The sequence below is a fragment of the Madurella fahalii genome (genome assembly GCF_045866475.1).
Source record: "Madurella fahalii IFM 68171 DNA, scaffold_3, whole genome shotgun sequence".
Taxonomy (NCBI): domain Eukaryota; kingdom Fungi; phylum Ascomycota; class Sordariomycetes; order Sordariales; genus Madurella; species Madurella fahalii.
Genome location: NW_027263973.1, coordinates 5,123,100 through 5,150,285, shown reverse-complemented (window position 1 = coordinate 5,150,285; position 27,186 = coordinate 5,123,100). Strand labels below are relative to the sequence as shown.

General features: G+C 58.8%; 11 protein-coding genes across 11 annotated transcripts; 3 read left to right on the top strand and 8 right to left on the bottom strand.

Annotated features, from left to right (window-relative positions):
- Positions 1-495: 495 nt before the first annotated feature.
- Positions 496-3,701, top strand: MTR10 (Nuclear import receptor; the record flags this gene model as incomplete). The annotated part of the gene is made up of 6 exons (XM_071062294.1): positions 496-624; positions 675-764; positions 817-1,098; positions 1,189-1,279; positions 1,329-2,615; positions 2,662-3,701. The coding sequence occupies 6 exons, from the start codon at positions 496-498 to the stop codon at positions 3,699-3,701; spliced, it is 2,919 nt and encodes a 972-aa protein (XP_070918395.1).
- An 803-nt stretch (positions 3,702-4,504) lies between these two features.
- MFIFM68171_06873 (SMODS and SLOG-associating 2TM effector domain-containing protein) lies at positions 4,505-5,329 on the bottom strand (the record flags this gene model as incomplete). The annotated part of the gene is made up of 2 exons (XM_071062293.1): positions 4,505-4,729; positions 4,865-5,329. The coding sequence occupies 2 exons, from the start codon at positions 5,327-5,329 to the stop codon at positions 4,505-4,507; spliced, it is 690 nt and encodes a 229-aa protein (XP_070918394.1).
- A 1,088-nt stretch (positions 5,330-6,417) lies between these two features.
- Positions 6,418-7,691, bottom strand: MFIFM68171_06872 (Reticulon-like protein 1; the record flags this gene model as incomplete). The annotated part of the gene is made up of 5 exons (XM_071062292.1): positions 6,418-6,822; positions 6,872-7,173; positions 7,231-7,392; positions 7,452-7,484; positions 7,640-7,691. The coding sequence occupies 5 exons, from the start codon at positions 7,689-7,691 to the stop codon at positions 6,418-6,420; spliced, it is 954 nt and encodes a 317-aa protein (XP_070918393.1).
- A 1,132-nt stretch (positions 7,692-8,823) lies between these two features.
- Positions 8,824-12,075, bottom strand: MFIFM68171_06871 (Rab-GTPase-TBC domain-containing protein; the record flags this gene model as incomplete). Its single annotated transcript, XM_071062291.1, has 3 exons — positions 8,824-10,840; positions 10,916-11,529; positions 11,593-12,075. The coding sequence occupies 3 exons, from the start codon at positions 12,073-12,075 to the stop codon at positions 8,824-8,826; spliced, it is 3,114 nt and encodes a 1,037-aa protein (XP_070918392.1).
- A 2,194-nt stretch (positions 12,076-14,269) lies between these two features.
- MFIFM68171_06870 (CYC8-general repressor of transcription) lies at positions 14,270-15,921 on the bottom strand (the record flags this gene model as incomplete). The annotated part of the gene is made up of 3 exons (XM_071062290.1): positions 14,270-14,735; positions 14,790-15,420; positions 15,663-15,921. The coding sequence occupies 3 exons, from the start codon at positions 15,919-15,921 to the stop codon at positions 14,270-14,272; spliced, it is 1,356 nt and encodes a 451-aa protein (XP_070918391.1).
- A 1,125-nt stretch (positions 15,922-17,046) lies between these two features.
- MFIFM68171_06869 (uncharacterized protein) lies at positions 17,047-18,186 on the bottom strand (the record flags this gene model as incomplete). The annotated part of the gene is made up of 2 exons (XM_071062289.1): positions 17,047-17,117; positions 17,208-18,186. 2 exons carry the CDS (start codon positions 18,184-18,186, stop codon positions 17,047-17,049), a joined length of 1,050 nt encoding a protein of 349 aa, XP_070918390.1.
- Positions 18,187-19,284: 1,098 nt separating this feature from the next.
- HIS5 (histidinol-phosphate transaminase) lies at positions 19,285-20,598 on the top strand (the record flags this gene model as incomplete). Its single annotated transcript, XM_071062288.1, has 2 exons — positions 19,285-19,358; positions 19,413-20,598. 2 exons carry the CDS (start codon positions 19,285-19,287, stop codon positions 20,596-20,598), a joined length of 1,260 nt encoding a protein of 419 aa, XP_070918389.1.
- A 186-nt stretch (positions 20,599-20,784) lies between these two features.
- On the bottom strand, positions 20,785-22,103 carry MFIFM68171_06867 (uncharacterized protein; the record flags this gene model as incomplete). The annotated part of the gene is made up of 2 exons (XM_071062287.1): positions 20,785-21,965; positions 22,013-22,103. The coding sequence occupies 2 exons, from the start codon at positions 22,101-22,103 to the stop codon at positions 20,785-20,787; spliced, it is 1,272 nt and encodes a 423-aa protein (XP_070918388.1).
- Positions 22,104-23,408: 1,305 nt separating this feature from the next.
- MFIFM68171_06866 (uncharacterized protein) lies at positions 23,409-24,121 on the bottom strand (the record flags this gene model as incomplete). The annotated part of the gene is made up of 3 exons (XM_071062286.1): positions 23,409-23,739; positions 23,790-23,923; positions 23,978-24,121. The coding sequence occupies 3 exons, from the start codon at positions 24,119-24,121 to the stop codon at positions 23,409-23,411; spliced, it is 609 nt and encodes a 202-aa protein (XP_070918387.1).
- Positions 24,122-25,595: 1,474 nt separating this feature from the next.
- On the top strand, positions 25,596-26,176 carry MFIFM68171_06865 (uncharacterized protein; the record flags this gene model as incomplete). The annotated part of the gene is made up of 2 exons (XM_071062285.1): positions 25,596-25,861; positions 25,915-26,176. The coding sequence occupies 2 exons, from the start codon at positions 25,596-25,598 to the stop codon at positions 26,174-26,176; spliced, it is 528 nt and encodes a 175-aa protein (XP_070918386.1).
- Positions 26,177-26,395: 219 nt separating this feature from the next.
- MFIFM68171_06864 (uncharacterized protein) lies at positions 26,396-27,080 on the bottom strand (the record flags this gene model as incomplete). Its single annotated transcript, XM_071062284.1, has 3 exons — positions 26,396-26,458; positions 26,507-26,651; positions 26,704-27,080. 3 exons carry the CDS (start codon positions 27,078-27,080, stop codon positions 26,396-26,398), a joined length of 585 nt encoding a protein of 194 aa, XP_070918385.1.
- Between the last annotated feature and the right edge of the window lie 106 nt (positions 27,081-27,186).

Sequence of the window (27,186 nt, the reverse complement as noted above, 5' to 3'; positions counted from 1 at the left end):
AGAAGTCGCGCCAGACGTGTCGTGAAACGCCTGGAAAATCTGGCGGAGCCCAGTGCAAGCAAACGGCACCCGGATGGGCAACGGCAATTGGTCCGTGCCCCTCCCCCTCCTTTTTTATCAAGCCACACCCGAACGGTGGGGCAGTGCGACGGTCAGGCATCCTGACGTTTCTGTTTTCATCGCGGGAGGTCCAGCCTGGCTCGCCGAAGCCTTGAACTGACGTCTATTCCACAACACCCTCCAGTCAACCACGGCCCGCCCTTCTCGTCGAGCCGCTTTGCCGTTCGGAAACATCGCTTTTGCTAGCACCCCCTCCCCAGCGCTTTTTTCTCGAGCTTTCGCTTTCAGGCAATCGGCGGAGGAGTCAAGCAGGAGGGAGGGGCACATCGGCTCTGCAGCTCGCAGCGGCTGCCGCATACAAATCGAGCTTGGCGATACTCGCAACCTCCCATTGTCATTTTGCATCTCTCGTGCGACCGTCGCGGCCTCCCCATCATGGCGTCGAACGGGGCCCAAGAGACGTTCGCTGTGCCCAGCGTGCTGGCAGCCATGCTGACCATGCGAAGCGGCGACACGGACAAGAAGAAGGTCGCCGTCGACTATCTGGGCAGGTTCCAAAAATCGGTCAGTCTGCTCCCCAACGGGGCACCCGGACCCTCGCTGACCGTACGCAGAAAGACGCGTGGACGACGACGATATCCATCCTGCAAAGCTCGCCCGAGGCAGAGGCGCAGCTCTTCGCCGCGACGACCCTGAAGGGCAAGGTACACATGGACAAGCAGCCTCCTCGAGAAGTTCCGACACTGACGTGCCAAGATCACATACGACCTCGCCACCCAGATCTCGGAGAGCGACCTGCCTGCGCTGCGCAGCCAGATCCTGCTCCTCCTGAAGAAGTTCGCCGCGGGCCCCAAGCCCGTCAGGGTCCAGCTCTGCGTGTGCCTGGCCATCCTGGCCATCCAGATGCAGACATGGAAGGATGTCCTGCCCACCGTCGTCGCGGCTCTCGGGAACGATGTTGCCAGCCACGCGTGCATCCTGGATTTCCTACGAGTGCTTCCGGAAGAGGTCACGGAAGGCCGGAAGATCACCTTGTCTGTATGTGGATCGATGTCGCGACTCGCCTCACCACCTCGGCATCCGTTGGGCGGATCGGCCTGGGATCAGTGTCTAATTCGGTCATGATAGGAAGAAGACCTCGCTCAGAGGACATCAGAGCTGCTGGCCGACAACGCCGAGCAGGTTGTACAGCTACTCGTTAACTACGCCCAGTCTTCTCGTGAGTGCCCCCAGAATGCGGCCATGACCGGGGCGCTAACAATTCGCAGCTGCTGCCGCGACCAATCCTCAGCTCTTTGACTGTATCAGCTCGTGGCTTCGCGAGGTCCCTGTCAGCGTCATCGTCAACTCGCCGCTTATGAACGCCGTTATGCATGGAGTGGCCGACGACAAGTCGCTGGCCGCGGCGGCCGACTGCCTAGGCATCATCTGCAGGGAGACCAAGGATGTGGATGACAACCTCGAGACGATCCAGGCCCTCCTCCCGAGGGTGCTCGAGCTCAGGCCGCGCATCCAGGCCCTGGCGGACGACGACGACACCGAGGGATTCAAGGCCATCACGCGGGTGTTCGCAGAGGCCGGCGAGTCGTGGGTCCTGATCATCGCCCGCCAGCCGCAGCACTTCCGCCCCCTGGTCGACTGCCTGCTGGAGTGCTGCGCGAGGGATAAGGATAGGGATGTGATCGGCTACACCTTCTCGTTCTGGTACGAGCTCAAGCAGTACTTGACGCTCGACCACTACATCGAGGCGCGGCTGCAGCTCATCGACGTCTTCGCGAGGCTCGTCGACATCCTCCTCAAGCAGCTCGAGTACCCGCACTCCGATGACCCCAACGAGATCGACCTTTTCGACGGCGACCGGGAGCAGGAGGAGAAGTTCCGCGAGTTCCGCCACCACATGGGTGATACGCTTAAGGATGCGTGCGAGGTCATGGGCGTCGCCGCCTGCCTCACCAAGGTGCACGACGCCATCAAGGTCTGGCAGGACAAGTACGGCAGCCAGGCTACGCAGACCTCGGTGCCCCACTGGCAGTCGCTCGAGGCTCCCCTCTTTGCGATGCGGGCCATGGGCCGCATGGTCGAGTCCAATGACAGCAGCGTCCTGCCGCAAATCTTCCCTCTTCTGGTCCAGATCCCCATCAGCAACGAGAAGCTCCGGTTCGCGGCCATCATGGTCTTCGGCCGCTATACCGAGTGGACGGCAGCGCATCCCGAATTCCTCGAGCCCCAGTTCCAGTACATCGTCTCATCATTCCAGAGCGACTCGCAGGAGATCCTCCGCGCCGCCGCCCAATCCTTCAAATACTTCTGCGTCGACTGCAAGCAGCTGCTGAGCCAGCAGGTGATCCAGTTGCAGGCGTTTTACGACCAGATCCTCGACAAGCTCCCCGATCCTAGCAAGGAAGAGATCACCGAAGGTGTCGCCAACGTCGTGGGCGTCCAAAAGGCCGAGGACGTGTACAAGCTCCTCAAACTATACTGCGATCCGTTGGTGCAGCGCCTGATGCACAAGGCCAACAACGCCGCGGACAACAAGGCGAAGCTCGATCTCGCAGGTGAGTGTATCCTTCGAATGCACGAACCGCAGCTGACAGGTCTTAGACCACATCAACCTCCTCACCTACTTCACCCAGCACGTCGTCCCGTACGTCCCCAGCACCGCGGAGAACCCCGCCATCAAGTACTGGCAAGAGGTCTTCCCCGTCCTGTCGACCATCCTGGACAACTTTATCGACTTCGTGCCGATCTGCGAGCGGGTGTGCCGCTGCTGGCGGTTCATGGTTATCTGGTACCGGACGGCCATCACGCCTCTATTAGGCCCAATGGCCAACAAGCTGGCTGAGGGGTTCGCAAAGTCGAAGCAGGGATGTTTCCTCTGGGCGACCAGTGCCATACTGCGCGAGTTCTCGGAGGACAGGGAGCACGTGGATGACAGCATCGCCGAAAACATATACGTATTCTTCGAGGCGCAGGCGACCAGCGTGCTCCGGACCATGAGCGACCTGCCGCCCATCGACCTTCCAGACGTCATTGAGGATTTCTACCGCCTCCTCATCGACGCGCTCCTCTATTACCCCACCAAACTCATACCCTCCCACCTGTTTACCCCCATCTTCCAGGCCGCCATTTCGGCGCTGGCACTGGAGAAACAGGAGCCCGTCTCGGCGGCGCTCCACTATATCCGCGACGTCCTCACCTACGGCGGGCCGAATCCGGCCAGGTCGGGCAACGAGCTCGGTCCGGCCGGCGAGCAGCTGCGCCAGATCGTCAAGCAGCTCCTGCTCGCGCAGGGCGAGGCGCTGGTCAAGCAGACGCTCGCCGGCATGATGATTACGTTCCCGCGCGATTGCTTTGCCGACGGGAGCGGGGTACTACTGGGCATGTTCCAGCTCGTGCCCGCCGAGACGACCGAGTGGGTGGACCGGACGATCCGGATGCTCCCCGCGGGCACTATCACGCCCGCCGAGGCCGACCGGCTGCTCGCCAAGATTAGGGAGAAGCTGCAGGGGCCCGACTCTGCCAGCGTGAGGCAGATCCGCGCGCTCCTGCAGGACTTTACGAATACGTATCGCCGGCGGTATGTCGCGCCGAGGGACGGGCTCGGTCTGCTCGAAGCAGCCCGTTTCCATTTTGAGGGCTAGGAGCCCCTGAACGAAGAAGTGGAGGAGGTAGGTGTCAGGTCCGGATGGATTGCGCGGGGGGGAAATACTTGGGTTGGAGGATTATGCATTAGACCGGAGATGGAATGGAACCGCGCGCCCCTGATTTAGGAAGTATCTGGTACCAAGAAGAAGAAAAGAAGAAGAAGCAGCAGCGGATGTAGATGTGGTTGTTATGTGCGTGGGGTAGAATATTTCGCTATGATATGCTGGGCGGGATAACTCAAGGCGGATAGGTAGGGAGGGAATATTACACGAAGGCTATGGCTGCCGTGCTTTGATCCGAAAAAAAAGGGACCGACAAGACACCTGACAGGGTGGATGGGGAGCATACTGGCCATTTTTAGCTTGGGCCATTTTATCAGCCTAGCTACCTTACAGCTTATTTAAGAAGTTACAGCGTTCTTCGTTTCGGTTTGGTGTCGTGGTAGGACGGATATCTATGGGTTCCTCGTGGCTTTGTGTTTCGGCCTCGAGTCTAGCTGTGACTATTAGTTCCCTACGACAGCTAACTAGGTTTGATTACATTAGCACGCCTAATGTTTTCGCTCCTCCTTTCGCCTAAACTGTACGTCGGAGATAAAATCGTAGCCGTTAATGGCAAAATCAGATTCTCTAGGCTGCCTACCGATAAGTGACCGTAATGTGACATCTTGGATATTCTTGAATCGCCCCTGGCCCATGAACAACAGTAACGCATATCTTATACAGGTTCTCACAACGACACATGACTTAGTTACCCCCGCCGCACGAAAGTCCCACCTACACCCCAAGGGGATATCAGACTAAACCACAGTCTTCTTGTCTTTCACGGCAACTAGTTCTGGGGCGTTGGCGGCGATAGTCGTAGTTGTGGTCGTGGTGGTGGGTTTGGCTTTGGTTGGGCTCCAGTAGGCCTCGGGCTTGTTAGCCCACACGGTCGCTTGGGCGTTCTGGAACCGGGTGTAGCATTCGTTAAGAACGTCCTGGGTCGTCTGGTGGGCTTCGACGACGGCCGTGTCGATGAGTTCCTGTATGCGAGGGGATTACTTTTGGTGGGTTGCCAACACGCTACTACTACTACTACTACTACTACTACCACCACACCCCTCTTCCCTGAAAAAAAAAAAAAAAAAAAAAAAAAAAAAAAGATGGGAGCTTCTTACCTTGAGAAAGCTCTCCACCATCGCAAACTCGGCATTGTCCATCCTGTACCGGTCCGGCAACCCGCTGTTGTGCAGCAGCGCCAGCAGCCCCGCGCCGACCGTGTTGACTGCGGCTAGGACGGTGATCGGGGTGCTGCTGCTGAGGCGTGCATCCAGGGACCCGAGCGCCGTCAGGCCGGCGCCGATGACGAGCTGCAGGATCATGAGGAACCACCGCACCGTGCTGACGATGGAGTACAGCAGGTGGTACTTGGCCCGCTGCTTGACGACGTCCCGGTAGAGCCCCTCTGGCATGCCCTTCGGCGGCCAGAACCAGCACGTCGGGTGGACGACCCGGTGGGTTTCGTCGCCCTCGCGGGTCGCCCCGATTCCCTGCGCGACGCGAGCCCACTCCGCTGGGGATAGAAAGCGGTATTGGACGGGCGTGCTCGGCTGGGGAGATATGTCGGTGGGTATCTCTGACATGGCTGAGTGTGTATGGCGGGGCTAGAGGATTGATGCTGCGTGGTGTCTCTGGCTTTGACTGGGATAGAGGCGAGAGCGAGCGGCGGATACGAACCGAGGTATATATAGGAGTGAGTGGCAAGCGCGAGGCCCAAAATCACAAAGTTGATGGCTCGGAGACGGAGGTGAGAAAGGAGAAGAGACATGTGTCGATGTGACAAGTCTCCTGGGATATGCGACGCTCACTCGCTCAGGGGCCACGAAGACTGACGTGACGAAGGAACGAACCACGGGGTGGGGTTCATTCGGTTCCGGCAAGAACCCCTGAGCCGGAGGGGAAGGAGCTATCTGTATCCTTTTAACTCGGTTGTGATGTCCGAAGCCCATCGTGAGCATCGCGTGTACTGTACATGTGGGTAGGACAGAGGCCCAGGGCGACCCAGGATAACGTTTAAGCATTTGGCTGAAAGCCAACTGCGGCCATCGTGCCCGGTGGATTGCAATGAGAGATGGGCGCGCGCGACGTTATTAAGGAGTTGGTTAACATGTTCCTCAGAGACTGCAGTCGGTTGCCGCCGCCGAGCATCTTGCACCACGGCGGTCACCAACAGCAGCCGCAATCTCGCCAGGCACTTGACGAACCAATCAACCAAACATACAGTAATGCACTCTGGATCAACTGAGCTAACACAAACCAACGCCTAGAAAACCGACTCTCCAATCCCCTTCCTTGCCGGGAGACAAACTCGAGAGAGGGAGAGAGAGAACACATGCCCTACATAATACGTCCGCCGTTGTTGAGCGGGAAAAGTTACATTGATCAACAGAAACCAAAACTCCAGCCAGTAAACTTGAGTTCCTCTCGTTTGTCTTCGCAGAGCTCGTCACCGGGTTGCCTACCTCTTCACAGCGAGCCATAAGGAAAACATCGAGCACACCAACTGAATTGCCAGTCTTTTCCAATCCATGCCATTGCCCTGCGAATTCGTCCCAAGCCAACCCCTCCATAACGTTGCCGGATCGATATCGCTTAGGCCGGTCCTGGTTCAAAGGGCCGGTCTAATGACGTCAATAGTCATCCTGCAGAAGCCAGGAGACCCCTTGCTGATTTAGGTGGCAATCAGAGGCTCCTCCTCGGCGGGCGCACTCTTGAGATCCTCCTTGGGAGCAGCAGGGAAGTCAGACGCCTTGAGGTCCGCCTTGTGGTGGTTGTGCTGTCCGTGGCCGTTGCCGCGAGCGCCCTTGATCAGCGCCTGAGCCTTGGCCGTGTAGTCGCCCATGTACTGCTTGGTTACTTGCGTAGCCTGCTCGGTGTGCTTCTGGGCAACGGTGCGCAGCTGGGCCGTCTGGGCGTTGACAATCTCGCCGGCGTGCTTCAGCTGGTCGTCGATGAGCTCCTGGTTGGTCATGTAGATGAGCGGCGCGAAGAAGACGACCGTGGTGGCGATCACGGCAAGGCCCCAGTATGGCACGACCTTGACGAGGTAGTACGAGATGAAGGCTGCGAGAGCGGCCTAATTGCCGTTAGCTCGGGTTCCTAGTGCGTAGAGAGTGGAGACTCACAGCGGCAGAAGCCCAGACGTTCTCGGCAAACAGGACACGCTGCGACTCAATGACGAAGAAGTTGATGAGCTCATGAACATCGCCAATCAGAGCATCGAGTGTCTCTCGCGGGACCGTGTAGTACTTCCGGGGGCGGAGCTGTGTCGCGAAGCCGTTGTTCATGAGAGCCTTTCCGGCGACCTCGGCGGCGATGGTAATGGCCAGGACCATCCAGGTGAGCTTGAACGCCCATCGGAACACATCCAGGTACCTAACCGAGAAAATGATGGAGACAATGGTCGCATAGGCAATGGCCGAAGCACCTGCGGAGTGGTCAGCACCCGTTACCAGACCTCGACGTGCAGCGTATGGGCACATACGGGGGTTTCTCCACGAGAGGAGCTCCGAAAAGAACGAATGGTAATGTGTCAGCGGCTGGCCGGTGGCAGCCTGATAGGAAGGGGGATGGCGGGAAGCCGCCAGGTTGGACAGCTCGGTCGTGGTCTTGGCGGACTCGTCCATGACGTTCTGAGCTACTGGGCCTGCACGATGCTCCAGTCAGTATCTTCGACGGCGGGACAACCGGATCGACGATGCATACCGTTGGCGATGGTGTTGTAGGCAGATGCGGCATCTGGGGGAAGGGAGTGTTAGTCCGGTCGGAGTGCGGGAGAATCAGATGTCATTGAGCTGTGAAACACTTGCACGGGTTAGCCGGGAACCTTATCATTGGCCGGGAAGCACGCGACCGGCGGCGGACCGCAAACGGAAGCACAGCACGAACCTCACTGGCTTTGAGGGCGTCCACGTGGGGATTGCCGTTGGCAGCGCCGTCAGCCATTTTCGATTGCTATCGCGCGGTGCGCCCGAGAACACTGTGGATCGGCTGCCTGGGACCTGTGATTTCGACGAGATGACGAGCAGTTACCGGCGACTGAGGGGCAACGGGGGAAGGGGGGAAAGCTTCTGCTGCGATGTGGTCGAGAGGACAAAGCTGCCACTCCGGTGCGTCTTTGTGCGGTGCAGGAAAAGTTTGTGCGAAGCAGTGGGAAGGGAGGGCGGACGGGGGTAATCAGAGATTTGTGCTTTTCTCGAGTTAGGATAGGCAGGAAGCGACGAGGGCTTTGAGACAGCAAGGGTCAGTTATTATTATTCCTGGGCTCCCCAAAACTTGCAGCCGGCCATGGTCCATGACGGGACTGTGGCAGCGGGCCCCACCAGCACAAAAGCTTGCCCGCCGCCCGCTGGAGCATCGCAATGATCTCATCATGCCACAGGAGGCAGCACCCGCCAGAGGCACCACGCAGCCTATCAGCGAGCTCCCACCTCGGGGCTCACAAACCGGCCCTGCCCAGGTCAATGCATCGTTTGTCTCTTTGTTTCTGCAATGCAAATTCTCTGGCATTTATCGTCCATTTGCCCGTCATGTAGCGTCGAGCAGCGCCGGTCAATGCCGACCCCGGCTGCCTGCCAATGATGAGTATATTCTTGGCTCGCCGCATCATTTCCACCGGACGCATGTGATTTCCGCGCTAACGCTGCAGCAATTACCCACACCGCTGCAGGGAAGCCTTGGAGGGACGTGATGTGGACACTCGACGCCGCAGCGGATGACGTTACAGACAGCGCTCGGCGAGGGGGTGTGGTTCACTCAGTTCACCACACCTTTCCAGATCCGCGAGCGATCCCCAACAAGACTCTGTATTATATTCTGTAGTGTATAGTGTGCTACTCTTGCTTCCGTCGAAGCACTTTCTAAGAAGCAAAAGTACCTGCATGCCCCGCTGTGTCCTGCCCAGCCGAACCCGTATATCGCTCCCGGCAAATGCGAATGCCTGCCTATGCTTCTGCTGTAGTGTGCTATAAACTCCGTACCCGCCGTGTGAAGAAAGTCATTGTTTGGTATCATGCGTTCCAAATACATCCTTGACGACCATGCCTCCGTCTCTCGAGCACCACGCGTGCCGATACATTTACCTCCTCCAACCCCAAAATCCACCGCTCGACGTGCTGCTCGCGGGGACAGCTGCCGTCTTGGTAGGCGGGTCGGAGCTTGACGGCGCCGCCGACGAGCCTGTAAGACGCCCAAACATGCCCATAGCAGTCGCCGCCGCCGACGTCCCGCTGGCTGCGCTGCTGTTCTGCATCGGCTGCGGCGTCTCGCCCGGCGCGAGGCCAAACGCCTTGCGCAGCTGCTCGAGCTTCTGCTTCGTCTCTTCTGCTTCCTGCCGCGCGACTGCCTCGGCCGTCTTGGCTTGCACAAGCTCGAGTAGTAGAGCATCGTGCTCACTTGTCGGCGCGGTAAGCGGCGTCGGCCCGGACGCCGGCGGCGGCGCGGCTGCCATCGACTCCCGGCTCGCCCTCTGTTGCATCGTCATCGAGGATGCTCGTTTGTTGAAGCTCAAGGGCGCCTGCGATGGCGTCGATCTGCTGCGGCCCAGTTTGAGCTCGCGCAGGCCCGAAGCGCCCGGCGGTTTCGGGAACCAATCCGTATTCTCTGCGCTGGGCGGCGTGTCCGACGCTCTGATCCGCATCCCGTGTATCTGCTTCTCGAGCCGTTGCTTCTCCTGATGCACATTCCGGACGTGCGCGTGGCTCTCTCTGAGCTGCTCCTTCATTGACGCCATCTCCTGCTCCATCTCTTGGATCTTCCGGTTGAGGAGCTGCGACTTCCCCCTCTCTTGCGATAGTTGTTCTTTCGTCCTCGCCAGTTCGTCTCGAAGCTGCGACTTTGTCTGCGACACCGACGATCTGCGGTCGGTGGTCGACTTGCTGAAGCGCACTTCGACAATGTCCAGCAGGTCGGAGAGCTGTTCGGCCGTGGGCTTGGTCGGTTCGTCGGCGTCTTCTGCTGCCGCTGCATCCCCCGATACGGTGTCCCCGGCTGATAATATTGCGCCTTCACCGCTCGCCCTTCTGCGCAGCCCGTCCAGCAGGGAGCGGACAGCGCGCCGGTCCTCATCGCGTTCTTCCTTCTCTCTCTGTAATTGACTGGCCAATAAGGCATGGTTCCGCTGCAGCTCACTGAGAGCCGTGAGTAGATCTTCAATCTGACCGTGGAGGTGTCTGCTGCCGTCTTTCGAGTTGTTGGCGCCGCCCGAAAACGTGATGGGCACGCTCTTGGGCGGCGCGCTCGGCAGCGTCGCTTCCCTTGGCGAGTCGTCGGCGGCGCTGTCGCGCGAGACGAATGTCGCTTCGGTTGACGCGGAGCTCAGAACGCTGGCGGCAGATGAGGTGGTCGACGACGAGGCAGCCTCCATCGAGTTGAGCGTCGACGCCAGGCTCTGCTTCGACGTGCTGCGCCGAAGCATGCTCAGCGGGCGCGATGTAGCGCCGTGTCCGGGGTTGAGAGTGCCGTTCGCCAACGCGGGGCCCGATGTCGAAGCGGCTGCTGCTGCCGCGAACGTGGCGAATTTAGGGGTAGATGAGGAGGCCCAGAGGCGACCGAGAAAGCGGGAGGCTGCGGTAGCAACATCCGAGGACCCCTGTCCGGCATCTGTGCCACGGTGATTGGCGCCAGAGCTAATCTTAGCTTCTCGATACCCCTGCTCGAGCGCTGACAAGCGCTCCTTTGTGACGGTATCGGACAAAGCGACAAAGTCGTTGACAAACTCGTCGGCGTTGTAATTGTAGCAATCCCAGAGCCCGCGGGAGAGCAGCAGGTGCATTACGTCTTCCAGCTCGGTGCAGGCCAGGATGCGCGCCTGGTTCTTGCGCATGAGCGACAGCGCTACCCGCATGATGGTCTCCGACGCGCCCTCGGCAAAGATCACATCGTAGATGCGAAACAGCATCGGCAGGGGGCACGTTACGGCGAAGAACGATAGGAACCATTGTGAAACATACGCCGGCTCAACCTGCAACTCGTCCAAGTGGGACGACAAATGGGGCAGATGCTGTCGCAGCAGCTCCCGGAACTGGTAGATGCGGACGTGCAATCCTGACAGATCAGGAACGAAACACTGACGCAGATCGTAGTTTTCCATCAATCTGTCGCACACAGTCAGCGCTGCCTCTTCGGTACCGCACGAGCGGGTCCATGGATCGGACGGTCCCTTTGCTTACCTGACCAGGACGCAGAACGCCTGCTTGTCGGGCATGTGCATCAGCAGCGGGCCCACCAGGAACGCGAGTCCCTGGCAGTACCCGATCTTGGTGTCGTACAGACTGAAGCACTTGAGGACCCGACCCAGCATCCGCTGCCCGTCGCCGTCGGGATCCCTGAACATGTCGACTCCAGGGAAGCTTCGTCCGAGGTCCTTGCTGATGACGCCCTCATACGGGCTGGACTCGCCGGAAAGTCTTTCGAAAACCTCCTCTAGGGCGCTGTCCCGGGCGCCCGCCATGCTCTGCCAGACCACACCTCGCAGCGGCGGAGGGATGCCCCTCCTGATCTTGTTGGATAGCAGCGTCGGCAACCGAGCAGCCGTCTGCTTAGGATCCTTGACCAACGCGAGGTAGAACTCGAGCTCTGTCATCTGCGGCTGCTGGAAAGTCGAGTATCGGAGCGACGGAGGCGTCGGCCCGTTCACCATCTTCCGCAGTTGCGCCATTGATGGGGGCCTGGGCTGGCTCTCGGGGGACCGTCGCTGCTCGACCGCCTTTGCCTTGATGGTCTTCGTGTTTGTCGCGATCTTGTCATTTTCATGATCCAGTTTAGCTAGCGGCGAAGCCGTAGACTGTAACACGAGCGGTCAGTTTTGCTAAAACGGCGACTCTAGAGAGAAACTTGGTGCACGCACATTCTGGCTCTTCGACTCCATGTCCTCCGTTTTTTGTAACTTTTCCCAGTCGACCCTCTCCGATCCGGAGCTGGACCTCGAACTGTCATCCTCATCCCGGTCCGAGCCGCCGGTGCTCGATTGCCCGAGCTCATCCCGTAAGTTAGCCCCACGTTTCGTTGAAGTCTCGGGCTCGAAAATCTCCGAGTCGCTATCATCGTCTTCTTCCTCGAGCGTCTCGGCCACGGCGTCGCTCGGGGCGTAGTCGGGATAAGAGCTCTTCCGAGTGGGAAGCGTGCTCAGCGGAACGGCCGTGTTCACATGCAGCGATGGTGGCTCGGATAGACGAACCGTGACGAGAGAGTCGCGGTCCCTTTTCTTGTTCGCCATCTCTATCGCTATCGGTGACGAATTGGTCCGTTCCGGGATGCCATCGCTTGGTAACGGCATCGGGTCGGCTGGCGTCCGTGATTGTCGGGAATCTCCATCCTGATCGGGCTCCATTCCCCCAGAGCTCGATCCGGCAGCCTCAGCTGCACAGAAACGGCTGAATCGTGGCGACGAGGTTCGGGTGCGCTGGTCCCCGAACGATTATTAGAAGTATATACGTGGCGGATTCGGGCTCAGACCGAGCCGCTACTGCTGTCGTCTGAGACGGCCGACGAGCCGAGTAAAGTATTAAGCAGGCGGGATATTGCCCTATCTCGTCCTGTTTCCTCGCTCCTCGGTTCCTCCAAAGGCCTCCACGACTGTCCCAAGAGCGAGGGGGCCTGCTTTCAAAGGGAATGGTGCAGGGATGCGCCGCTAGCCCGAAGGAAAGAGGCGGTCGAGATCGTCAATCTCGAATTGGGTGGAGTCTTGGCGCGCGACTGCTGGGACGGCTCCTCTACCGTTTCGTCGAGGTGGTCGAGGACACTGAAACCGTATGATCAGAGGCGGCCCTGCACCTAGGCCCGTGGATGACCGCACATAACACGCTGAACCTCGCAAACCCAGCAGCAAAACGAACGAAGATCAAGGTAAACAAGAGCGCGCTGGGCGGTGGAGGTCTGAGGCATGGCGAAGAGATTTAGCGAGAAGCCCCTGGATATCCATGCAATCATCGCCTGCATGCACTATGCTAGCATGGGCGGTGCGGGGCTCTCCCGGCTGCCGCCAGAATGGGAACGACGTGACACCACGAAAACCCCCAGCCAAGGGCTCATTCGCTTCACAATCGCAATTCTACGCTGAACGACCGACCGGGTACTTTATCGCAGCATCACAGAAACCGTGGAAGATTCGATGCGCTTGCGGCCTATCACAGCGGTAAGCTGTCCTGGGTTTGGCGCGTTGGGCCCCCCCTTGTCGCGCCAATGGCAGCTGCCAATCGGCAACAGCAATCTCATTCGTCGGAGCTCCGTTGGTTCTTCGTCCAAACGGCATTTATGCAAGAAGCTGCAGCCTGCCATCCCGCTGCAGGGACGGCAGCCGAGGGCAGAGTCTCCAACCTCCAGACTCCCTACGGAGTATCGGCTCACCGGTCCAAGCAATCCATCCCACTCCCACCCAAGTTCCAGCAGCCCGACCGGAAAACTCACCGCCGTTGCCGGCCGCCCTGCAACGGGATGTCAATCAGGACAGCCATGACGTTCGGCCCCATACACGGAGAGATTAGGGAACGACGGCTCGCTTCTCATTTCGTTTCCCGCTGGCCTGGAGACACTTAGGCGGTTTTGTCCCACAACGGGCCCGGCCGCGGGGCTGGGTTTTGCCGTGGGCTGGGGTATGGGGCCCAAACCCCGGGCATGGGTGGTCTTGGGAAGAGGAAACCCAGCGCGTCCAGCCTGGTCCGACCCAAGACATTTCTTAAACCAGAGGGGTTATTAGCAGCACATTTTGGGATATGGGAGGCATTTGTAAGCTGTAGGCGTGTGACTACAACGAGGGCTACACGTAGCAGAGATCGAAAAGCAGGAAAAACAAGGTAAGCCCACGGGCCGAGTTAGTAATTGCCATCATGATCGGCAGTGACAGATCTTCCCGGCTGTGGCCCTCCAAAGCGGAAACACAGATCCATAGCTACACGCAGTTCACGCGACGATGACCACTCATGCCAGACAGGTGTATATCCATGCGGAGTTACGGGCGTATGAACGGTATACAGGTGAGGAGATACGCCACCCTGAATTTCCATCTGAACAGAGCCGTCCCATCATCCTCGTCGGGCGAGACAACGCTAGCTCCGCGTCTTCTCCAGTCCTCCCGTTAACATCGACCAGTGTCAAAGCTCACCTCGTACCTCCGGAACTGTCGTTTCAGAGGGCGCTGCCACATCTTATACCTTGTCGGCCCTTGGGAACATAATCTGGTATATACCGTGGGACGACCCCTCACGCTTTGGACCGATTTCTGGTTCTTCATACAAAATGTGTGCTCGCCCTCCGTCGATCCCATCTTCAAAAATCACGCCACATCTTTCCAAGCTCCAGCCCCGACAATTCACAACTCCTTTAACCAACCACGGCCGCTCGGAAACCGCTCAAACGCCAACGCCGGCTCCCATTGGTGATTGTCCGCCCAAAAGGGGTTAAGATGAAGATGACTCCGCTATGCAACCTACGGCCCCCTGCTCCTCTTTCGCTATCGCTATATTTACTGGCTCTTCCAAAACTCCCCGCATAGGTCCTGTGATGTGTAACCACCCAATCCAGAATCATTACCCAGAGACTTGGCCTTGCAAGCCGGGCGCAGCAGCGTTCAACATCTGCGGCGTTTTCTGAGCCGGTTGGCCTGGAGCGGGGCTGCTATGGTTAGAACCCTGTCCTCCCGCCGGGGTTGCGGCAGCGCCGTTCGCTTTTACGGCGGCCGTGTTGGGGTTTCCAGCACCTGCCCTCGCGGCCATCTGCGCGGCGGGTTCATTCTTGGGATCTATCCCGGGATAGAGGGCCTGGAGCCTCTTGTAGAGATTCTTCATCAGCTGGTCTCTCTCAGCGCGGTCCGCGACCGGATCCGCCGGCCATTCAATCCCGTCATCGGGCGTGCCCGGCGGCAACCTCAGCTTCAGATTCAAGTTGAGGGGCGGCGGCGTCAAATACGCGGGACACGGCGCTGCCTGGGCCTTCGGTTTTCGGTCCGCCAGCCCGAACATGTATGTGAGGTTTGCTTGCAGTCGCCTCATGCATCTAGCATCTCACGTCAGGATCCGTTCGCTCCAGGAAACGCAGATTCACACTCACTGGTTATAGTCCAGGTTCGCCAGCTTCTCCTCCTCGGCATAGTCCACATCACCCCTCTTTGTCCCTCCCGCCTCAGCAGCCGCTTGTTCCTTCTTGAGCTCTGCCCGGCTGTTTACGAGCTGTATCGACTCGTACAGCAGCTCTTGGTTGATCTCCAGCAGGATAGCAAACCGCTCTTTGTCCCGAGAGTCGGTCGCGGGGCTTTGGGGAGCCGAGCCGGTCGAAGTCCCGTTGACTTGCTGCTGTGGCTCGGTAGGGAACGTGGGCGTCTGCGGTGTAGCGACTGATGTCGGCGGAGGCACAGCGGTTGTGGGCGTCTGGCTCTGGGGGGTGCCTTGCTGTTGGGGCGTGGACATCTGGGTCGGCTGGTGGGACATCGAGCTGGTCGGAGTGCCCTGACCGGGGTTAAAAGGGCGCTGGGGCGTCGAAACAGACATGGTAGCCGGGTTCTGCTGAGCAGGATGCATGCGCTGCTGCATCATGGGCTGCTGCGGGGCCATGGCCGCGTTCATTTGGTAAGGTGCCATCTGGCCGGGCATCATGAAGTTGGCCGGGAGCTGGGGCTGAGGAGCCGCAGACGAAGGAATACCGGCCCCATAGGGTGATGTGGTAAAAGGCGCCTGGAAAGCCACTGTTCAGATGCCTTGTGTCAGCCTCTATCATCAGAGCCGTTGGTTCGGGAACGAAAGGTAATAAACGAGCAAAAGCGCTTGGCGGCCGAAGGTCGCGGCAGCTGCCGTCCTGGCGCCCGCGGCCGTCGCACGTGAAACGTCTGCTCCGGTAAGACAGGAGAGGCAACGGACGAGTCTGGCCCGTCCGGGGGAGGGGGATGGGGGAGATGTCATTCAGGACGCAGGTAAGGGTTGGGCTTACTCTGACCATTGGCAGCCATGTGCGGCATGGCGGCATTCTGCATCATTCCTGCAGGGCCAACACCTCCCATCATGGCCGGGTTCGGGCCGCCGGGGAAAGGGCCGGCCTGAGTTGCCATGGGGAACTGCTGCGTGTTATACATCATCTGCTGCGGCTGGTTCGGGGATGGCCCAGGTTGCAGGTGGACGCCTTGTGGCGGGGCGCCGTTGAAGACCGGGCCTCCGGCGGCATTTGGGTAGCCATAGGGAGCCGAGTACATGACTTGCTGTTGGGCAGGCGGCTGCCCAGCCAAGAACAAGGCGCGAGTGCCAGGGGGGAGGAGCGGCGGATGGAACGGCGTCGTGGATCAGATCAGGTATTGCGGCTGCTAGATGTGGGGAAGGACAGGGCCATCAATCTGGGCGACTTGAGGGGGGTGGGTTAACGAAAGAAGCCAGTGAAGTACGCGGATCCCCAGTCCGGCCGGCAATACGGCCGGGATGTGACGAGCTAGACGAGCTTTGTGTGTCTTGACGCGAGCCGGGAAGCCGTCCGGGCAACAGACAGGATGGAAGGATGTACACGATCGAGGCGGTAGGGGGGGATTAGGCGCCAATTCCGAGCCTGGAGACGTAGGCCGGCGAGTTCTGCTACCCGCCTTTGTCCAAGGTCTCTGCCGCTCACCCCGAAAAAAAAAAAAAAAAAAAATACAGCAGCCAGCAGGGGGCGCGGATTGTTACGGCGCGCTGGGCAGAGGTGCACGGTGGGATAGACTATCAAACGTCTGGATGGCAGACCCACGGGATTGCCGCCTCTGTTGCGCGATCTTGGCCGCAGCAAGCGGGAGTGGGACAGCGAAAATGCCCGGGATGGACAGGTGTGGCGCAGGCCTGAGACAGGAAAATGCCGCGGGGAGAAAAGAGGGTTAAAAAAAAAAAATTAAGGTAGGGGCTGGTGGCCCAGCGCCAGGAATGGGGTCTCTGAGGAAGGGGTGTGCAAATTGGTTTGGTTTTCGGTCGTGCTGCTCTCTCGGTCGGGCGGGCGTGTCAGAGACGAGGGGAAGGGTTTGCGTGTCGTGAGAATGCCACGAGGACCAAATGCAAATTGCAAAGGCGGAAAAGCGGGCATGAGTGGCCCCGCATCCAGGACGCTAGCCCAATTCAGGGACGGCGTGGTGGGGCACGCCTGCAAGGATTACGTTTTGGCTGCATCCACCAAGCCATCGCCGCTGTTTATGCTGCAGGTTGTCTCCTATCCTCCAACAGACTGGTCACGGTCTGGCGTCTGTGTACCTAGCTGCAACCAAACACTGCCTGTTCCGCGATGTGGTGTGCGGCGGTGTTACATCCCAGCTCTTCCGACAATATCGGCTCGCCCGCCGTACCACGTCTCGTTCCGGCACCAACTAGGGATATCGAGTCCCATATTCAGACTTCCCCTTGACGACATCGAGGAAATGCTTCGCGACGATAGAACCTGGGCCTACATGTTAGCCTCCGTCGCCATTCACCCCTGGTTGTCTAGGTAACTGCTGGATCGTTCGGGTATTGACCAGGCTGGACCTACTTGTTTTGGCCGAAGGATGCAACTCGTCATACCACATGAAGCCTGACAGAGGACCCAGACTGGTCTGGTCGACACAATCGGTGCCGCTTGGTGGGCAGTGGTGCCAGTAACCAGTAGCATTGTGCGGCGCATCTAGGTATTCCGCCGGCCGGTGATGCACGTCTGTCAACAGGCTGTGGACATCAAAGACATCAAACGTCGCCTTGGGCCACCGGGACTTGACGATGGCCTGGAAAGGTACGCCGTACTCGAACATGGTGTTGGCGCTGGTCGCGTACTGCTTGATCTTCTGGCTGTACTCTGTCATGTTATAGAGTGTTTTGTTGGCCCAGAACTGGCTGTCGAGCGTTCCACCGTTCTGGGGAAGAGCATACAAGGGGACCAACTCCAGAGGGGCCACGTTGAGCAGCACAAACCGCCGACCTCCCGTCTTGTAGATGGCATCAAAGACGGACCAGACGCAATCCACATAGTCGCTGATAGTAGCGCCAGGCGTTTGCGCGTCGGTTAGAAAGGCCCCCGTACCTAGGTCGTTGGTCCCGATCCAAAGCGCATACACCGTATTGCAAGCCTTCCGGTTCGGGAAGATCGTCTCGTAAGCGATATCGGCCTGGAAGGACGGGATCTCGTCTTCTATCACCGATGGGAACGGGCCGTTGATAGCTGAGAAATATCGGTTTATCATCACCTTGGAGCACGTTGCACCACTGATGGCATAGTCGACGAGATTGGCGCGGGCACCTTGCGCAGCAAACTGGGCCCAAGACAGACCACCCGAGGCTGTCGTGTTTGTCACGGGGTGATACTCGCCCGCAGCTGGCGCAGACCCCCCGTTGTTGATATAGTACCCCAGACGCCCGTTGTCGGTCCAACTATCCCCAAAGGTGACCAAGGTGTCAAAAGCGTCTGCGGGGGCGCGGCATCGGTTGCTGGCAGCCACGGCAACTGCCGAGCTGGCGATGATCCAAGAGAGCAGCATCTTGAAGGCACCTGTCGAGCGACAGCCGTGAGCTAGTACCTGGGGTCCGCGAGAATGGGAAGAACCCTCTTATACCCAGCAAGCTTTTGCTGGGCAATTTATCGTGCCATTCACCCGGGAGCAGGGACACACCATCGACTGCAGGCTATATTGCAACCCCACACATGGCGAGGGGCTACATCTGACAAGAGGGAATAGACGGGGGAAGAGCAGGGGCATGGCAATGATGCTACCCTAGGCGACATGTAGAACCGGGTGAAGAGCGTAGTAGACGGGCAGATAATGATCCGTGTGTTAGTGTAGGACGACCGTCGAGGCCGAGATGAGGGGAAATTGGGGACGGGATGCGCATGGCGGGAGTGTGCCTGGCCCGCAAATGTCGTTGCATCGTGTCTTTTCGCGCAGGCCGCCGTACCATCGTCCCGGGGTAGCAAAGCTGCCGGGCCAAGAACCTTTCTCGATCCGGGAAGTGGAGGAATGGAAGAGTCGCGTTAGGACGATGTGAGCGCAGCCCAGAACTAGCCAATCAGCTTTCGATTCCAGCAGTTAAAGCGGCGTTCGGGATCTCGTCTTGTTAACAGTAGGCGCCTAACATTCGTGCCAGAGACAGGGTCGTCGAGAAGGCCGATTGAAGGCCCAAGGCGAGGACGGCGTTAGCTTACAGGATCTGGGATTAGGCCAGAGGAAGTAGCTAAAAGTAGGTTACGAGACACGGCATCAGTTGGTGTGGTGTCAGGGTTAGGGTAATAGGACACTCCTTAGCCAGGAGAGAATCGCACCATAGGACTACCTCCCAGCCTGGAGAGGGCGTCATAGTCGATACCTGAAGGTTATTATCTCTGTCTGATCCGAATTGGCATTATTCTCGGCCTCAACTTGGGGTACCAGTCTTCAATCGGTTGTATCTCTCCATCTCCGGGCAGACAGTCAATAAGGACCCGCCCTCCGGAGCCGGAGCTGCAAACTCGCGTTTCATTTCGGGTCGATGAATGACTCTTTGCTGTGACTCTTCCACAACGACTGTCGCAGACTGTGGATAAAAGTGTGGGCAACAGCGTCCTCTCTCGCTCGCAACGATACACCGAAGAACTGCCCACCATGTCCCCCTTCAACCTCGAAACCTGCGCTAGGCCCAATATCCTCGCCTTAGAACCTTATCGCTGTGCGCGAGAGTAGGCGCTCACCCCCATGCTTCACCCATTCAGTTTGCTCTGACTCTCAAGCAGCGATTACAAGGACGACGGCACCAACATCCTCCTCGATGCCAACGAAAACGCCTACGGGCCCCCTCTCTCCACCGCCCTCAATGGCTCCTCCCCGGGCCCCTCCTTAAACCTCTCAACCCTGAACCGCTACCCGGACCCTCACCAGGGGCCCCTCAAACAGCTCCTCTGCAACCTGCGCACCACGCACGCCCACACTGCCAAAACCCTCTCCCCGGCCAACTTATTCGTCGGCGTCGGCTCGGACGAGGCCATCGACGCCCTCCTCCGGTGCTTCTGCGCCCCGGGCCGCGACAAGATCCTCGTCTGCCCGCCCACCTACGGCATGTACTCGGTCTCGGCGCAGGTCAACGACGTGGGGCTGGTCAAGGTGCCACTGCTGCCGGCGCCCGAGTTCCAGCTGGACGTGGCGGCCGTGACGGCGGCGCTGGCCGGGCCCGAAGCGGGCAGCATCAAGCTCGTGTACCTCTGCTCCCCCGGGAACCCCACGGGGTCGCTGTTGCGGAAGGAGCACGTCAAGGCCGTGCTGGAGCACCCCACCTGGAACGGGGTGGTCGTCGTTGACGAGGCCTACGTCGATTTCGCGCGGCCCGAGGACAGCCTGGCCGAGTGGGTGGTGGAGTGGCCGAACTTGGTGGTGATGCAGACGCTGAGCAAGGCGTTTGGGCTGGCGGGGATCAGGCTGGGGGTGGCGTTCACGTCGACGGAGATCGCGCGGCTGCTGAACAACCTGAAGGCGCCGTATAACATCTCGAGCTTGACGAGCAGTCTTGCCGAGTATGCGCTTTCCGAGCCAGGACTGGCGGCGATGCGAGACAATAGGGAGAAACTGATCGCGCAGAGGGAGAGGATGGTGAGGGAGATGCCACGGATCAAGGGGGTGGGAAGGCTCAGGGGTGGGAAGGAGAGTAACTTCCTCTTGTATGAGATGCTCAATGCCGGGGGGCAGCCGGACAATGTCACTGCGCTGGCCGTGTACGAGAGGTTGGCCGAGACAAAGGGAGTGGTTGTCCGCTTCAGGGGCAAGGAGCATGGCTGTTTGGGCTGTTTGAGGATCACAGTCGGCACCGAGGACGAGGTGACGCGGTTTTTGGCTTCGCTAGAGCGGGCACTGGCCGAAGTTCGCGGTGTCGCTCCGGTTGTGGGCGAGGAGGAGAAAGAAGTGGCTGCGAGTGGGGTGGTTGCTTAAGAGTTAGACGACAGAAGGACAGTGCTTGCTTGGAACGATCGATGATGTCCGTCTATTTTCCATCAGAAGCCTGCCCAATGCTAGCCAATATGTGCCGGGATACATGTCTAATCACGCCCGGATGCCATCCAGAAAATATGTACAAACGAATGTAAAACACCCAGAGTCGCCAACTGTTTCCCCGATCTACGCCCGGCGGATATCGTACCTCGCGCGCTTGGCTGTGCCCGAGCCACCAAACGTACGCACGACCTTGATCTCATCGCCCTTGAGCGGAGGCTGGGACTCGCCAACGACCAGCCCCTGGATGGTCTCGAGTGCGCACATCTGCTCACCCAGGCCCGTGGTGCCGTCGAAGCCGCCGGTGTACCACTTGTGGCTACACGCCGTGCCGCTCGCACCGCCCGTGCAGGACCTAGCAGCGGCAAGCGCCGAGGTGTGCCAGAGCTCCTCGATGGTCGGCTTGATGGAGGGTACGAACAGGCTCGCGCCGTAAACGAAGCGCGAAAAGTAGGCCTTGAAACTGCGCATGTCGGCGTTGCAGCTGTCGACCCACTCGCACGCGTGCTCGTACATGATGTTTGTGGCGTTCTCGTACGGGCTGAAGAAGGACCGCGAGGCCTCGAGGATCCGCTCGGTCCGCTCAACCCACTTCTTGTCGCCCGTATGGTCGGCGAGCACGGCGGCGCCGTACAGGTAGATAGCGGCACTGTACGAAAATGTGACGGGGTTGGTGTCGGTGCAGTTGTGGCTCGCGCTCGCGCCGTCGTAGACGTTGCCGATATTGTCGATCATGCCCACGGCCTCGGTCCAGTCCCAGACCTTCTCCGCCCACTCGAGGTACGTGTTGTTTCCGGTCGCCCGCGCCAACCGGGCCGAGATTTGGAAGAGCCCGCCGTTGCTAACCGTATTCTTGTAGTCCAGGCCGTTGGGGTTCGACGCAAAGATCTGCCAGAGAAGGCCGCCGCCGCAGGCCGTCGTGTTCCATCTTGAGGCCAGCGAGTTCCACAGGTTCGTGCCGAGCTGCAGCCACGACGAGACGTTCTCGTCAGGCTGTGGAAAATTCCGTTCGGCCGCCGACATGACGGCGAACCCCCAAAACGCCTGGTCGTCGTTTCCTTCCTGGCCAAAATGCGATGGCAGCATGTAGTCGAAATCGGGGCCGACCTGAGCCAGGAGGGCCCGGGCAATGATCGGATCGTAGCTCTTATCCCCGGTGTAGTGGGAATAGTCCAGCATACCGCCCATCAAGGCGCCGGCCTGCCACCAGTAGTGCGGCTTGGGGAGGTCCACGAACTTGTCGGCGTCGCCCGAATAGTAGGCCATGGTGTCGGCAGCGATCGTCTTGGCCACACCCTTGACGTTGGCTGCACATCGGTTAGCATTGCTACAGCCAGAGGATAATTCTACTTACCTGAATCGCCAATATTCAGGTCCTTCGGAGCGATGGTAGCGATGATGGCCGTTCCCGCGGCCGCGGGTTTCAGGGACTTCATGAATTTCATGTTGATTTTCCTTTGGTGTCCTTGACCAGCAAATATCAGGAGGATGTAATCAGACCCAGCCCCCGCACAGCGAGCAAAACGAAGGTAAAAGGCAAAGATGGCTCTCTAGGTCAGCTCGAGGCGTGATGCTACGACGCTTAAAAGAAACAGGCAGGCGAGCACGGGTCCGTGGAGAGCAAGAAAAGAAAGACGCCGCTGCGCGACCAAGGAATGAAGCAAAGAGGCTGGATAGAATAGAAACGATTGTTGATGGTCAACACGACAAGCGTGATGAACAATAGCGGACAATAGGAAAGAGCACGGGGCCAGCTGCCGGGCCACAGTTGGCCTGGGAGGGTGGGGAGGCCTTTAAAAGGAGTTCAGATGCGAACATCATCAGCGCCTCCTCTCTGCAGCTCCCCAACCCAGCACAGATGTGGCCAGGGCCCTCTGGCCCACCATTCCTGATCGCCATTCCATTCCTGGACCGGGCTGGCAGCCCTGAGCCAATGGTTGAATTCCCGGTTCGCAGAGCTGCCACCCTCGACAGTCGAGCTGTCATCCTTTTTTTACGCCATGTTTCGTTTCTTCCCAGGTTCGGGCCCTACCCCACCTGTTGTCAAGGGGGTGGGGTTGCAATTGGGACATCCCGGCCCCGCTGAGACCAGCGTCTGGTTGCTGATCGGCAAGAGGCCAAAGCCCAGAAGGACCTGTCACCCGGGGCCGCTCGGTCGGGATGCCGCCCCGTTGGTCATTGTACCCACTTGATTCACTTCGAGATCGGCTGTCAGAGTTCGAGATCCAATGCAGGAACCAGGAACGATTCAACACTACACGTACACTACACTAGCCGTGGCATGGCTGCGCGCGCGGCGGACGGGCAGCAGTGGTCAGGGGCTTGCAGGGGTCTGATTGGCGGGTAACCAAGCCACGCCGCGTTGGCGTGCGGACAATTCCAATCTGAAACGTGGGCCAAGATCCGAACGATTGGAAGTCAGCTGCAAACGGCGGCAGCCAACCGCGCGACTGTCATGTTCCGCGCAGCCGCCAGGTGTTGGCTAGTGCGATTCTAACCAGCCTCTCTTTCAGCCGCGGGTATCGGACAAATGACGGCGCCCATGATCGGGTCATCCTCAACTACCTGTCGTTTGTGTGCTCTTCACGGGTCGTCCTCGATCACATGATTCATATCCAGCATGCCTGTAGCACAGTGCCCCCTCCCTTTAGACTTGCGACAATGTAGGGTATTCCTCAAAGAAAAGAAAAGAAAAGAAAAGAAAAGAACAACGGAAAACCGATGGTGCGCCGAACTCCAAGATGCCCTCTTTATGCACAGAAAAATCCCAGCACGGCGGCGACGAGCGACGCCGCAATAAACCAAGTCGTCCCCGATAGACGGCACGCCCCTGACGCCGGAGCCGATGTGGTCGTGGCTGTCACCAGGACGATGCCGTCAATGTCGGTCGTGCCAGCCAGCGGCCCAGGCGTCGTCAAGGTCAAGACTCCCCATGTCACATCGGAAGCGTTGAATGTCTTTGTCCAGACGGTCTCCGTTGGCCCTGTGACGGCGCCCTGCTGGTAATCTGAACCGAACGAGGACGAACCCGTGCAGGTGGCCGCCGTCTTCCCATCCAGATCACACTCGAGGTCGGCCGTCCTGGGAGGTGTCAGTTCCGACGTCTACCCACGGCGAAGCGGCGCACATACAAGGTCTCCGGGGCAGAACCGGAATACACAAGGGTATGGGCGCCTTCAGTAAAGACAAACGGCAGGTCGGCGGCTATCTGGCAGCTTGGCGCCTGTTCGGCACAAAAGATGGTGTAGGCGGTCACGGATTCGTTCTGTAAGGCGTCAGGAGGCATTCCCGGAGGATGGGGCCCTCGGGAAAAGCTCACGCTGCTGAGGATGCTCCCGCGAAGGACGGCCCAGTCGGACTCGTCGTATTCCGGCAGGTACACGGACGCGGTCGCCTGGCCGCGCGCGCCACCCGCCGCAGCCGCACATAGGCAGGCGACGGTGACCGGGCGCTGGGGTCTCATGGTGCTGCGACTGGTGATTCACAAACCATGCGCGGTGCAGCCATGAGCTTCTTGAGTGACGAGAGAGGGAGGGAAAAGAAAACTCGAATGTGAGCCGGGAAGTCGGGAGGAACGAGGCTCCCATTTGCGCCGGTTTGCCAGATGTCGACGGCGATGGGGTCGAGAACTGCACATCCTCTCTTGGCACTTCCTTGGCGCTCTGCTTGGTCAAAGTGCCGGCGCCGAACATCCGAGGAATGCCAAGCCCCAAATCCCGATTATCACTCTGGAATCCCCGTCCTCGAAGCCTCGCATGTCTTGGAAGATGACTGTCTCTTTTGGGTGTTGCCGGGAGAGGGTCCGGGTCGGTAATTGCGGCCGCGGTTCGGCAGCTGAATCTTTGTGCTGCGTGCCGGGGTGGCCTGTAAGGTACCCGTGCTGAGGAATCCCGTTGGCGCCAATAGGAGTCTTTTCAGGGGCAGTCTGCAACTCTCCGCACTATCGCAGTTTGACGAAACCCCCCAGGAATGATCGTCAACACGTGAATTCGCCTTGAGCCAGACTTGACTCTGTTCCATCACCGAGATCACTCAGTTGGCGCGGAGTGTCTTGCGGATGCTTGGCTCGGACGGGGCGAGCGGCATCAACGCCAAACCCGACATCTCCGGGTTTACGCCGGCTTCTCACAGCCATGCGAAACCGAGACGCTGAATCGTTACGGGTTAGTCTACAATGCACTGGATAGCTTCATCATTTGCCAATTTCCCAACTCCACCGTTGGATGCGACGCAAGGTGCAGCGCATGGACAAAGAAGGATCTGACCCTGGTAAATCGATCGTATGTTCCGGTACCCTGTAGATCAACCGTATCTAGCCACAGCCCCGCGGATGTCAGCCACACCAAAGTTTCGCACCGTTCAACACTTGTGCGCTACCGTCGCGATGGCTAGTGATTGCGATTACGGCTCCAGTAGCGATTCCACCCCTATTATAGGTAGTAGATGCGGCTATAACTGTAGGCGTATACCTAGGGAATGCAGAGGGCTGTAGATGACATGTAATTTTCAGCCAGCCTAGCAAGGGTGGCAGCTAGTTGGGGAGGTTAGAGGGGAGAAGGAATAGGCGGTATAGACGAGCAATATCTACTTCGTTGAATTTGACCAAGATAGATTTTATTACATTTTAAGCGATTAAGATAGAACTACCTGTGTTGCAATTTCATCACAGACGAGCAAGTCGGTGCTGTTCGTTACAAAATCTTAGTGTGGCTGACACGGATGGGGCGGTCAATCTACCAGAACATACGGTCGATTTATTACCAGGATCAGGAAGGATCAGTCCATTAGCCATGTAAAAAGAATGCCCGTCTGCCTTCCCGCGCTCGCTCTTCCTCGCTTTATCGCTTTCCAAGTAGCCGCTCGTTCACACCCTGCATAGCCTATCTATTGTCTTCCCACGCTCTTTTGCCGAATCTCTTGTTGCTTAAGCGATCAAAATGGTGCCATTTTCTGCCCTGTTGTTGACGGCGGTCCTCGCGGCGGTCTCGGCAGCCCAATCTACCAGCGTCGTCACCGTTAAAATGCCGCATGTCGAAGGTCCGTCAGTTCTCGGTTCCGTTGTCGAGGTCTTCCCCACCGCGACATCCTACGTCTTGACCTGTCCCACCGGCACCGACTCCACCGAGTGTGGCATCCCCGCCGGCCTATCCGTTCTCTCGGGCCCGTCAACCATGTCGTACCGGATCGAAATGGACACGTCAAGGTCAGTCTTCATGTCGTTTTACCATGCCAACGGTTACTGAGGCATTTACACAGCACCCTCAATGCGGACTGCAAGTTTGATCCGGAGACCATGGACTGCAGCGTTGGATATACCATGGACGGAATTACGTCGACCACGACCATGCAGGTGGCCATATCCGAGATCGGGGCCAACATGCACCAGACCGTCACTCTCACCGCAGGCGTGGAGAAGCTGAGGGCCGCTGCGGCTAGTACTGGCGCCGCGCCGCGCATCACCCAGAACGCTGTCTTCCTGGGAGCGGCTGCTTTGGCCGGCGGCGCCATGCTGGTCTAAACACCGGGAAGGAGAGTGTGCACACCGTGCGTGCTTGATGATGCCCATATTATGTATACGACGCGGCTGGTACTCAGCGCAGTGGTCGTGGCCATCAAATCCTGTTGTCTGCTCAGAGTTGGCTCTCCGGAAAGCGGTGTTATGGACAGGTCTCGTGTGCCTTGCTTGATTATACGCGATACCCAGAGCACCCAGTCATCCATCGACCCAAGCACGGCCTTAACCACACGTCCGGTCCTCTCTACCGTCCTGCCAGCTACTGCAATTGACGCACCGCAAAGCCTGTGCTCGTCAGACTCGGCTCTCATCGTCATAGACATGCTCACCCACCTTCTCGTTGATCCGCTTCCGACAATACCTGCACTTGACCATGCGCTTGATGATGGGGTCCTTGGAGAAGTACTGGTACAGCGCGGCCAGTCCGTAGAGGGAGAAGCCGACGCCCATGAAATTCACAAGCCTGTTGAGAAATACCCTGCGCCCGAGTAAGCATGATAATGGCCGGCAAGAGTTGAAAGCGAACTCACCCATACGCCATCACGACCGCCCCATCGTCCTGCGCCTGCTTCAACGTGTTGTACCCACCGTTAGCAGGCTCGTTCGGGCCCGGGCGCAGGACAGCAAATTTCTCCTCCAGATTCTTGTTCAGCGGCAGCAGCACCGACAGAGGCGGCAGGAGGATGTCGGTGACGAGGGACGTGACAAGCGCGGTGAACATGGACGCCAGGATCAGACCGAAGGCAATCTCGAGCACGTTGCCCTGGAAAGCAAAGTCGATGAATCCACCCCAAATGCGGCGCGCCCGTCGGCGTCCCTCATGAAGCAGGTCACGCTGCTCATCCTCGTCCTCATCGACGTCGCCGTCGTCTCGGTAACGAAGGTTGTTTTCGAGGCGCGGGGGCATTTTCAGTTACCTGGCTTTCCGGTCTTGATGGTGCAAAACAGGCCAGAAATGCAACGCCGGGAGATAGCCCCAGATGATCTATTTCAGTATGCCACGTATGCCCATC